At 36.8% G+C, this 13366-nt stretch overlaps 1 protein-coding gene across 1 annotated transcript in view; it reads right to left on the bottom strand.

Annotated features, from left to right (window-relative positions):
• zfpm2a (zinc finger protein, FOG family member 2a) overlaps positions 1-830 on the bottom strand; it is a gene marked incomplete at its 5' end in the record, with an annotated part of 96304 nt that extends 95474 nt beyond the window's left edge. Inside the window, 1 exon segment of the mRNA XM_026227571.1 lies at positions 653-830. Coding sequence (XP_026083356.1) covers positions 653-830 — 178 coding nt within the window.
• Between the last annotated feature and the right edge of the window lie 12536 nt (positions 831-13366).

The raw sequence follows: 13366 nt of genomic DNA, 5'->3' as shown, positions 1-13366 counted from the left end.
AACATAGAAATTAGTCAGGTCCTAATTGACCTGACCAGATGCAAATGCTTAACCGACACATTTTAAATGTGTTGTACTTTAACCAGTGCATTAACATTCTGCTAAATATCTCATTATTTGTATGTATAAATTCATACACATTTGGAACAACATAAAGGTGAGTAAACAATTACAGAATGTTTATTTTTGGGTGAACTATACCTTTAAGTGACAAAAGCTCAAGTATGTTTTACTGGCCATGGTAAATGCTCTCTGGAATATAACTAAAGGTTAGCCAGCGCACCGGTTGCCATTTCCTACATCAAACTCCAGTTTTCAGGCACATAGTGAGAATCAGATACCAAAGGGAGCCTATGCAAACCTGGATGCAGAGGTTGCTGGAGTTTTTCCCACAATTCTGCGAGCCCAGCCAAAACAGTGTGTGTACAAGCTTTGGTTTAAAACTGCCATCAAACCGGTGATCAGAGACTCCTCAGAGTCGGACTTCAGCTGGGAATCAATTAGCAAAACTGAATTTCTACTAATGCAAAGCAACAATTCGCTTCACTAGAATAAGCACAGCAATGAAAATCTAAACACTTCCTTGGTTTGTAGATCTTCTACATGAGAGGTCATGCTATACATGGACACAGAAGCGTCAGGAATATCTGACCTTTGCTGCAGAAGTACTCCATGTCCTCACAGGTGAGGCTGTCTGGTTCAAAGTCAGCAGGAAAGTTTTCCTCCACTGAAAACTCCTCTTTAGCAGTAAGTTCATTTGCATCAGATATACACTCCTCCTCTTCCTCCTCCAGACCTCCATCTAGCGGACCTACACACAGAACACAGCACAATCAAATACATAATGTAGTTTGTCGTAAGTGAGACGCTGCCAAGCAGGAACACACTTACACGTGTACAGCACATGTGTCAGGAACATGTGAAAGACACTCCAAAATGATGCTACCTTCTGAGATACACTGGATTTCTGAGTGAAAACTGTTTCTACAGTACATCCATTTTTAGTCAACCTCATTTTGCCCACATTTTGATACAGAATAGCATGTATCGTTGTGGAAAAAGCAATCCCATAATGTACTGCAGTGAAAAAATTGCACTTAGCAACAGACTAACATAAAAAGCCATTGAAATCAATTGTGAGTCACTGCTCTTTCCATAAGAAGCACTATTTCTCTGACATACATAGTTCAAATTCAAGTCACTTTTAAGGTTCTACTTCAGTTGGGATTGTTACTGTAGATTTTGAAACAAAGCCACTGAATGTCGCTATACAAAACTGCATTTTGCACTAATTTTGCAATATCAAACAAAATGCCTATGCTCAAAAATACTACCACACAAACTGGTTTTCCAGAAAGCAGTTTGTATAAACACAAACGGTTTCATATTTGCATACTGTATCCCCACAATGCAATACACTCAACTTGACCTACTATTTCCAAAACTAAAAAGTAGTATTATATTTTTTGGACTCATTATTTGATTTGATTTATTTATTTATTTTCATGCAAAATAATAATAATAATTATTATTTCCTAGATTCCTTGAAATGCACATGCAAAAATGTAGCTGTATTGCTCCATACGGAATACTGTGTTATATAATAATTTTGTGAAAAACAGCTACACAGTATGCTGTACACTAGCATTCATAACATAATCTCTCCTCAGGAAAGTGTTTCCTGTAGCCTACTTGACTGAGTATCCTCCTGACCGCTGCTGCACGTGTGGAGCGCCGCCGCTTCTCAGCCGATGTCAAACCTGTGAAACCCTCTTCATCTGCAAGAAAAGTTCCTCTCGCACGACCTACTGACTTTTAACACCTGCATCAGCAGGAGCGGAGGACAGAAAATGCCTTTATTAATTTGTCCGCCTTATCACAGGATACAATGTTGATTTTCCATTTACATTTCATGCCTGCAGGTAATACACCGCTGCAATCTTAAAGGAGACATTTTTCCAAATGATTAATTTTTTTTCTCTGCTCTGTGCAATGTTATTTCTTTAAATCTAAATGATTTCTTGACTTTAGCCTGTAGCTGAACCTTTTTTTTTTTCTAGTGGGGTTATTTGCATATTGCCACAATCAAGGGCATTCGTTGAATTGCTTGCACCTAAAATTGTATGAAAAAAAAGGTCAGACCACCGCATTTAAAAAAAAAGATTTATTTAATATTCAATGCATTTAGCACCAATACTTTGTGTGCATGTACTTCCTTTCAAAAGTTTGGTGTCAGTAAGATACTTTTACTTAACTTTAAGTAAGGTTGCATTAAATTGAACAAATGTTGAAGTAAATACATTTATAAAGTAACAAAAGATTTCTTATTCTTAACTTACTAATCAAATTGTGAATAATGGCATTTGGAGAAATAAATAACTTTTTGACATGTATAAAAATAGAAAAACATTTATTTTAAATCGAAATAAAATAATATGTGTGTGTGTGTGTGTGTGTGTGTATTATATGAAATAAATGCAGCATTGGTAAGAGACTTCTTTCAAAAATAAAAAAAAATGGCAATGCATGCCTCAGTAGTATTATATATCACATACTACTTTTATTATCATTCATACTTAGTGTTGGAACATTTTCAAAAATACATTATAATAATACCTAGCAATGCCCTAGAAACCACCCAGAATAGCATAGCAACTGCATATGCTAACATGCGAACAACCACTCAGAACACCTTTGCAACAATCCAAAATGCCAACAAAAATATGAAGTGTAAAAATGTAACTTAACTTGCTTTTAGTTTCTACATCAAACCATTATAAGCACAACTAATCTTTTGCATGTCAAAATTTCCATATATTCTCAAGTTAGGGTAGTTGACATCCTAAGTACACCACTTAACGTGTCATTTTGTTCGTTTGTAACAGTCGAGATGCTCACTTTAATAAAGCAATAAATTCCGTGAAGAGCCCTTTCTTCCTCCACAGAGCAGCGTCGAGCACTACCTGATCTTCCCAAACGGCCTTCTCTGTTCATTAAGACTGCTAAATGACTCTTTTATAGTGCGCTACATCTGCAGGACTCATGCTACATGAAAAGAATTAGCGCACATATCTCTAATAGACACGGTGTGAAGCGCTGGAGAGCTAGAGTTTAAATTAGGTTACAGTTTTATGATCTAATCATGTTCAGGCCTTTCCCTGGCTTACGGAGGGAAGCGGCACTTGTGTTCTCTCAATACATCTCAATATGCTAAAAGCAGATGGGCAGAGAGATATCAGCCGCTCTGAACTGCTGAGGCCTGACACTTCTCTCTGCGAGGATGAGGAGCGGCTGCGAGACGGGTTTTCAAACACTATTCAAACAAAAGCTGAGCGGAAGAGTCCTGAAAAAACCATCAACCACAGCTTTAAATGTCTTTAAATGACTAGAAATACAAAAAATAAATAAAAAATTTCAAGGTGATGGCACACTGTAAAAATGATATACTACTATTCAAAAGATTTTTCAAAGATTTTTTTTATGTTTTTGAAAGAAGTGTCTTAAGCTTACCAAGGCTGCATTTAATTTTTGATTCAACTGTAAGTTTGATCAAAAATACAGTAAAAACCATAATATTGTGAAATATTATTAGAATTTAAAATATCTGTTTTCTATTTGAATAGGTTTTCAAATGGAACTTATTCCACCATTTCTTATTATCGATGCTGAAAAGAGATGCAATGCTTTTTATGTTTTCGTTAAAACTGATCCTTTTTTTTCTTTTTTTCTTTGATGAACAGAAAATTCTAAAGAACAAAATTTATTTGAAATATAAATATTTGCATTATATGTCTTTACTGTCACTTTTTATCAATTTTTTAATTTTGAAATTTATTTCAGTTCAGTACTGACAATTAATTTTTTTCTTAATTTGCACTCTTTCTATGAGGCAATTTAATTACAATTAAATTACAACAAATATGATTATTTAAAAAATTTACACAGCTCCACATACATTTTGCTGTCACTAATCACTAATAAGTGACATTAAATTAAAACACTGATATCTCAGTTTAGTATTTTTGCATGGTATGAGAGACTAGAATTGTATGCTGGTATCTATCCAAACTTTGATGTAATATCTGAATGTCCTGGTTTCATCACAGATATAAAAATATTTGATTTATGATTTCAAGGATCAAGCATGCATCAGTTTAAGTTATGTTTAAGTGTGAGATCTATGAGAAATAGCTTTTAAAAGCTATTAAAACTCATTTTCCTCTAGTTAAATTAGAAGATAATACCAGGATACTGGACGATTACCATATTCACAAGACATTTAACATGAAATGTGTCACAATCCAGTGGATCTTTGCATCAGAGTCATGTTTTAAAAGGCTACTTCACAGCCCTCCACTGCTTCGATTGCCAAAGTTCAAGCCCTTTGCACATGTTTGGCTTTTATACTGCATTCATTGCATGAAGAGACCTGAAATAATTTCAGAGACAGCAAGCGATAAGAATAATGACTTTCTAAACGACAAGACCCGCACTCCTAGCTCATTTTCTGATAGTGCTATAGCTCGCTATATTTAGTTGTGTACTGTTTAAGTCTGTCACAATCAATCTCCCGACGACTGAACACTGGCTGCGGTTTGCAGATGCTCGGAGGGGTCAAACACACCGGACGCCGCACTCTGACACCATCAGAGAATCGCTTGAACCCAAAAGAGAAAATCAATGAGACGAGATATATTACTAGATAGAGAGACTCTTGTTAGATGAAGAATCTGAGAAAATGAAAGTCATGTGAAAACCGCAGGCTTTGCGACCCATTTTACACAAAACGCTTTTTGATGGTCTGTCGACGAACTTCAGCTTTTCAGTTAGCAGTGGAACATTGATCTGTGTTGTTAAGATGACAGAAATTTGTCTCTCTGTGACAGAAATGTTGGATATACACATAAAAGCACAAATACTACAGTGTATTAAATTTACTGCATGGGCAAAACATTTGAAAAATTACTGATAAAAAAAAGCAACATATTCAGAGCATGTTGCAAGCTTGAAAAGCATAGCAAACCAAAACATGAAAATGCTGTCATCATTTAATCACCCTCATTTCATCATATGAAGTCAAGGTACTTCAAATATAGTGAATGAGTCTTGTGGACTACTTTAATGGTCCTCTTTTAAGCATTTTGACATTTTTATTCATTGTATGAAAAAGAGCTATGGGGACATTCTGCTAAACATCTGCTCTGTTTTTCCTGACCTCAACCCATGCCTTGCCCTCTCATTGGCTGTAGCTCATCACAACACCTGACACCACGTGATGTCGAATCAGCTGACCAGTCCCGATATTTAGCATGCTAGATATTTGTTTGGAGTCTGTAAGGCAATGGTGATGCATCAGCGAGCCTCTTTGATGCATAGTTCACACATAAAGATTGCCGAGCACTGATCACTGCTAATTTTCCCCCGATCACAGCCCGACCTGTCGGTGAGCTCATGCAATCAGGCTTAAAACAATTAGATAATTATACTAAAAGGCCAATCAGTTGACAGAAGGCATGTAGCAAATTTTATACAACAGTTTCTCAGCAAAGATTTGATCATGTCAACCTTCTACATTGCGAGTAAATCACTCGCATATGCAACTCAATTTTACTCTGTGTGACTAAATTATGTCAACTGTTAGCCATTGGCTGATAAATTCTTAGATTTTACTCGCCAGTGTGTGTGTCCAAGGCTATTATAAGATTAGCACATTTTCACTCGCTGAACACTGACTGAGCGCTTCAGAGTTCTCTCTCCATCAAGCGATCTGTACTTTTCACGTCATCTCAATGGATGCACAGTGCACCTGTATTTGACGCTCTGTAAACTCTGTGTGAAGGCGCATGACTCGCCATCACTTTGTTTATAGCGCTGTTTCTCGCACATGCAAAGAGATAGAGCGAGAGTCTTACCACGCTGAATCGACACGCTACATATAAACTATATTCTTTGTTGTCTTCTCCTGTTCATTTTAGAATTATTCAACTCTTTCGAACAAGCAGAAGATATGCCGGTTTCTCCGGTAGTGGGTGGAGCTAATGTGCAAATGGAAATTTCATTGGCTGGCGCTCATCTATTACCATCCCTGTTTTGATTTCAGCAAATCAGTTCGACCGAACGCAGACAACGTTATTAATATTCATGAACCCAGCAGCTCATCAATCCATAGTGCATTGTATATTGTGGTAGTTGAATTAGTAGTAGTATTATCTTTTAATAATTATTAATATGATATATATATATATATATTTTTTTTTTTCACAGAAACCCCAAAATATTTTAAGCATCACCACCAGTCTTAAGTTCTGTTAAAATTACAAATATGCATTTATACATGGTTATCAAGTTCTATCATTAAATAGTTCTTAATACCATAATATAATGCTTTACTGACTGAAGCTGGGCCATTTTACAAAGATAAGCTGATTGGAATCGTGTGTGTGTGTGTGTGTGTGTGTGTGTGTGTGTGTGTGTGTGTGTGTGTGTGTGTGTGTGTGTGTGAAAAAGTATATCAGTCTGACGAGTAAAGATAATTTAAAGGTCTTAGGCATTCGACTGACAAAAAAAGTTTGGGAATCCCTGCTTTAAGACATCATAATAAAACAACACAACTTAAGCTGCAGCAGTGAATTCTAATGTAACACAGTGCTACATCGCATTCACACAACCCTCTGTTCGCCCAGTGGCCCCTGCAAGATAAAGATCAGCCGATTCAGCCCAGAGATGCAAAGATACATCTGCTCGCTGTCTCTAAACAAGACAAGTGCTTGGAAACATGTGCAAGGGAATCCGAGAATCAAAAAGTCATTCATAATGTGTCTCCGCACTTCAAATCTAAACTCTGGCTAACTCTGAAAAGCCTTAACAAGTAGGCCTAAGAGCAGAAAAATGAAATTATTTTGAAATTGAATTCTAAACTTCAAAACAATCGGGCTGGTGTTGGGGATTGGCTGGCGGTGTAGCCAGATGCACACGTTTGGAGGCGGGCCGGGGCTCGTCTGGGGCCTCTGATGGTGATAGCACACTTTATCAGCAGGAGCCACAGTGTGGAGTCCCATCACAGTCTGGGTCTTCTCTATGGCTCCTAATTAGGGTAGAGGTAATTGAATCGCATAGAACAAAGCAGCAGATCTCTACATGCATGGAAATCATTCTGCTTGCACCTACAGCAGCCTTTTTTTCATCTGGCTGCGCCATTGAAAATGGCATGAGCTTGGCCTGAGGATAAAACACACAGCAAGCACCTGAGACCCAACACGAATACATAATGCCATGTAAAGGCCTATAGGGATGTCCAGACCGGCCCAAACCCTGCCAGACTTGGACGGAAACCTGCCTTTTGTGGGCCAAAGACAGATTCTGGTGTGGTGTTGGGACATTCGGGTTTGAAAGTACACACACACACACACACACGTCTCCGCACAACTCTTCTGAAGCTGCTTAATTGTTCAGTTACCCTCATTAGAATCACACATGCAGGATATGCGTCATATTTTGATTGAGCTGCTTAAAAAAAAGCAGCTGGTAGAACATTTTTACCAAAACACATAGAGAGCGAACTAATATAACCACATAATGTTTTTATCCTAGACATCAATGAGATTAAATGGAGAACAAATGCACACAAAACTGAGATTTTCTGATATTTCTCCTGAGATAAAGTGAACTGACATCTTTAGAGAAGTGATGTCAACAATATCTCAAAACTGTGCTCAGATTTATGACCTGGGATCTATGATACCACAGACATCTCAAAATGCACTCAAATGATTTTCCATCAAATTATTCCAAGAGCAAAAATAAGTGTATTGTGCTATGGAAATTAATTTTATAGCTCTATTCTCTTACAGAAATGTAGGCTTTTTTCTTTCTATTTTCTATTTTCTTTCACCCTATTTTTTCTCATTTTTTTATTTGTATGTAAATGTAAGAAGGAACACAAGAGACAAAGCTGATATTAATTAAAGAGCAACCTTTCAGCAAAAAAAAATAAAAATAAAAATAAAAAAAGATTTGTCTAGGCGTGTTTTTATTTCAAATTAAACAAATCTTTTGACCAGTGAATTTCCATCAATTGCACTCAGTAAGTTCATATTTCTAAAAATAACTGCTGAGAATAATTGTTTTATATGTTATATAAAATACATAATATTCAGTGAATTTTTTTCTGAATGTTTACCATTTTTGGATTTTATAATTTATAAGAACATTATAGAAATTAATACAATCTTAAAAATCCAGGCCTGAAAATCCCATTTTTTTTCAGAATTGAAATGCCCATGAGAACCTTTTCCTTGAGTTAAAATTATTTTTATACTGAAAATATTATATGTGACACTGTCTTAAGTGTCAATTTTTCGAAACTGAGATTTATACATCAGCTGATACTCAATAAATAAGCTTTCCATTAATGTATGGTGTATTAGAATCGGACGATATTTGGCCGAGATACAACTATTTGAAAATCTGGAATCTAAGGGTAAAAAAAAAAAAGGAAAAAAAAACTAAATACTGAGAAAATCGCCTTTGAAGATGTCCAAATGAATTCTTAGCAATGCATATTGCTAATCAAAAATATAGTTTTGACACATTTACGGTAGGATATTTACAAAATATCTTCATGGAACATGATCTTTACTTAATATCCTAATGATTTTTGGCATAAAAGAAAAATCAATAAATCTGCCCCATACAATGTTTTTTTTTTTTTTTTAAACAAATATACCCCAGGGACTTAAGACTGGTTTTGTGGTCCAGGGTCACATAGTGTTTTTCAAAGCTAAGCATCTGAATAAATTCATATTTAATTAGGGCAAAACATCTGGTTATATCTTAATTAGGTCATGTTTTCTGGGTTGCATGTTTAATGTGTTTAAATTCATAGATCCATGATTAAAATATTCAATTACTATAGCAGCTAAAGTCCATTAAGATCATAATCACTGTGAAAAATCACACATGTACATGCTAAAAAACAGCAAAGTGGCTCTAAGCTGTTGAGTTTGCAGAGTTGTTTGTGCATTTGAAAGTGAGACATCCTGTGTTCAGCATCTAGTAGACTGGAATTGGAGAGGCATAAAAACAGGACTGGCATTTGACAAGCCCATTAAAATGCTGGGGGCGTTTCTGAGCAAGCTGATGGGATCAACAGATGCCCAAACCTCAGAGCCTCTCTCTCTGCACCAAACTGGCAGTGCCACACACCTATTAAAGTCTGAGAGTCATCCTCCAAATGTTCAACACCAATCACAGAGACCCTGCTCTCTGAAGCTCAGGTGTGAGTTCTCATTAGCTCCTGTGCTCTGTCCCAATTTGAACTGGGCCATCTTTCAGAAACACTCTGTCTCATTGCTCCGCATCAGCTGCACTGAGCTCCAGAGAGAAACATTTACAAGTGAACCGTAGTGGATTTCTGAGCCTGAGGTGAGGTCACACTACACGTTAATCATGCAAAATAATTTCAGCCTTGCAATAAATTAAAGCTGAACAGAATGGTCCACTTTTGGCCTTCTGTTTTCAAGATAAAAGGGGGAGTCGTGGCCTAATGGTTAGAGGGTTGGACTCCCAATCGAAGGGTTTTGGGTTCTAGGCTAGGGCCGGACGGAATTGTGGGTGGGGGGAGTGCATGTACAGTTCTCTCTCCACCTCCAATACCACGACTTAGGTGCCCTTGAGCAAGGCATCGAACCCCCACCTGCTCCCCGGGCGCCGCAGCATAAATGGCTGCCCACTGCTCCGGGTGTGTGCTCACAGTGTGTGTGTGTGTGTGTTCACTGCTCTGTGTGTGTGCATTTCGGATGGGTTAAATGCAGAGCACAAATTCTGAGTATGGGTCACCATACTTGGCTGAATGTCACTTCACTCACTCACTCACATAAAATACATTAAAAAAAAAAATAATAACAGCAGATTAAAAATGCTGTCAGCATGAAATCAAAATTGACATGTTTTACTTATTCAATGAAAGATTCTGGTCTTATTGCAAAATATTTATCGGTACACAATATTCTAAGTAAAAGAAATGTTTGTCTTTGTAATCTTTAGTTGAAACCTAAAAACTTTATTCAAATACCCCTTTAAAATGTCCCTCCCCTCTAACCAGCTGGCTCCACTCTGGTGTCACACTCATTTTCTTTTCTTTTTTTACAATCACATCCATTTCCAACGGATAAAATCAAGGCCTGTCCCCATTTTTTTCTCCTAATATCCAAATAATACACCACACTATGGAATGCATTGTTTTATACAAGATTGTAAAGAAAATACACCAGAAAAAATATATTTAAATGGCACTTTAAATACTGTATACTAAATCATTCAATATCACTATATGCTTTTGAAATTGGATGATTTATTTTTTTAATTGTGGTTCAAAATCCTCCTCCACATAAGTATAAATTTAAGCAGCAGATATATTCTGTCATGTCCAGCATTTCCTCTTTCATTGTGGAAAGACAAATGACTTCAAATGTGTTGTCTCGTGCCTGGTTAGGATAAGATTTTTGTCACCCTCCAAAAGCTGATGTCTTCTGAGGTAAACGAGGATGAACGCTCTAGAGCTCTCAGAGCTTTAGTTTTAAATCAAGACCATTTTATATCAAGGAAATAAATGAGGGGCTTTCAGAGAAAAGTGATCGGAGTCTTAAATACTTGGAGATAAAACAATGTTTCTTCATCAAGGAATAATTTCTGAAACAGATATACCCGCGATCCAATTTCACTCCAGCAAGAAAGAGGCGGCAGTTTTTCAAGCAATAAATTTCTCATTAATTCAATTCTAATTTGCCTCAAGTTCCTATTTCTATTATTGATAGTTCCACTTCTTAATATCCCAGATAAAATAATAATAATAAAAAAAACGCTGCTCTAACTCTAAAGAGACAGAATCCAAGATAAGATCTAAATATTACTCATGCCAAAGAGAAGTGTGAAGTCTGATGAACATTTCAAAAGAACAATTATTTATGGATCAGCTAAATCTTTTCCACTTTTTAATTAAAAGTAAAGAAAATAGAAGCTAATTATCCTGTAAAGATTAGCTGGTGGGCATCTTTCTGTAAATTAGTTCTAATTAAAAGGAAATTGTCAAATGACATTCAAAGTGCTGTCCTTTAAAACAGACAGAGGGCGGGGGGGAGTTTTCTTGCCAGTTCTTAAGTCTTGATGTGGTTGTGTGAAGCTTACGGAGAGAAATTAAAATTCCATCAGAAGCCGAGGCAGAAGGACCGTTCCCCCTCCTGAAAACACTCTACACTGGGGAACATGGCCTCTATTGGGCGACCATATCTGTGGAGGCCTCCTGGATCATTATTTGATCGCACTGATGGTCTAACTGTTTAACAAGGGGGTCAAGTGTGAAATACATTTTCAATTTCTATGATAACACGCCGAAGGAATATCTCAGTGAATTCATCTAGGCTACTCTGTTTCTAACCTAGAAAGAAATGATAATGCCCAGAGGTTGCACTTTCATTAAAGCATCAACTTTGACTCAGATATATCTCTTAAGGACTGTATGAATTATTATATGACTTTAGGGATAGTTCACCCCCCCCCAAAAAAAAAATACAAATTCTGTCATCATTTACGCACTTTATGGATTCTTCAAAATATCTTTTGTGTTCTCATTACCTGTAAGACAAAAACACTACCGTTTGTTTGAGGATCTGATCAGTCCAATGGCATGGATTTGGGGAAGGACTAACTTTTTTTTTAAACCAGTGGAAGAATAGTGACTCTATTCACCCTGGAATTGCACACTTCGACTTTAAAATCCCTGAGGAAAATTAAATATAGACACAAATTAGGTAAGTATTGACGTACAGAAAGCATTTACAGGAATGAAATAATTGATGATGCAGCTCAGATAATTTGAGAAAAATTCAGTTGGAGACACTGTTGAGATTAATTCTGAAACTCTCAAGGAAACTTGTGAGATTACTGGGGGTTCTTTCTCTCAAGACAAAAGCCTGGGAAGTATATGGTTAGACACTTAAGCCTCTGTTATACTTTCCGCATCCACGAGTCTGCTATGGAATGCTAGGTAGGCGTGACATAAAAATAATCATCAGAAAGTGTGTACGGGGGCACTGAATGGACGACCGCCTGCCTCCCATTTTTTATGTCCGCTAGGACAGGTGTGCGTGGTCAGTAGTCTTCAAAAGCAAAATTGCACATGTGCAGGCAGTGTGAAGAAGCCCATTGCTACTCGAACCTGTGCAATCCGTCAATATAGAATACTGTATAAAGACGGCTAGATGTGCATTAATTCTGTGCAATTGTTTGTTCACATGTTTGTTGCAGAGCGGACCATCAGCATATGCTTTCGGAAGTAAATGGAAGAAGTTTAACACAGGCTTTACACTAGCTGTGCGCCAAAGATGAAGTCTCAGGTTTCGTGTTGATTTCATCATGTATCAGAGCACTCAGAGACGCTCCTGCAGTGTCACAGCCTAATGTTTCTCAAACAGCAGAGCCAGGGGCCCTTGGAGGCCTCACCACAGTGTCTCCAGAGGGTATTTACACTCCGCTTTTATAGAGCAGCACCAGTGTCACTTCTAATGAACCTGACATTGAGACTCGCGGCGAGATGCGTCTTCCTGCAATACAATGTTACTCATTTAATGTCGTCAGAGAATTAGTTGCAAAACCTAGTGAGCCGCCTGGCTGTCTACTTCCACCACAGACTGCCACCTTCTAAGGCAGCATCATGACTGTCATGGAACCCAAAAGTGACCAATTAGAACACTCTAAACAGGCAGTTTTTTTTCTATTTAAAAAAAACATAAAACAAAACATTAAAATCAAGATACATTTACTTGATTTCTGAACAATTGAAGATGCATCTAAAACATAGGAAATAATGATATTTTTTATCTTTTGGGTATAATGCAATAAAATGCAGTCTATGTAGGCAGCATTAGGTTTTAGAAAAGGTCCATAATAGCGCAATAAATGCCAAACATGTGTGATGTGTAATAACCAAAGAAAATGGAGTCATTGTTTAAACATGAGTAATTTATATCACTCTTTTAAATTAATCATAGATATAATATATACTGTAGAAATATAATGCTAAAATGGCTTGTTACACTACACACACACTATAGGTTATGTCATGTGCATTATTCAGTGAAACTGTAACACACTATAAACTATAATATAGGTTAGCAATTAAGACTGGCTTAATGGTCAGGCTATAGTAATTACTGGCTAATAATATTCTGGGTACTTTTTTTGTGGCTATAAATAATGTGAGTTTTTTTTTTTGGCCCATTTTTCGTGTTTGACTGTTATTTGTTTTTTTCATCTTTGAGCTATTTTTGGATCTATGCAGTGCCAAAGATTTATGTATTTAATTGAGTTG

This window comes from Carassius auratus, chromosome 41 (assembly GCF_003368295.1).
Source record: "Carassius auratus strain Wakin chromosome 41, ASM336829v1, whole genome shotgun sequence".
NCBI classification, from domain to species: domain Eukaryota; kingdom Metazoa; phylum Chordata; class Actinopteri; order Cypriniformes; family Cyprinidae; genus Carassius; species Carassius auratus.
This window is presented reverse-complemented; position numbering and strand designations above follow the sequence as displayed.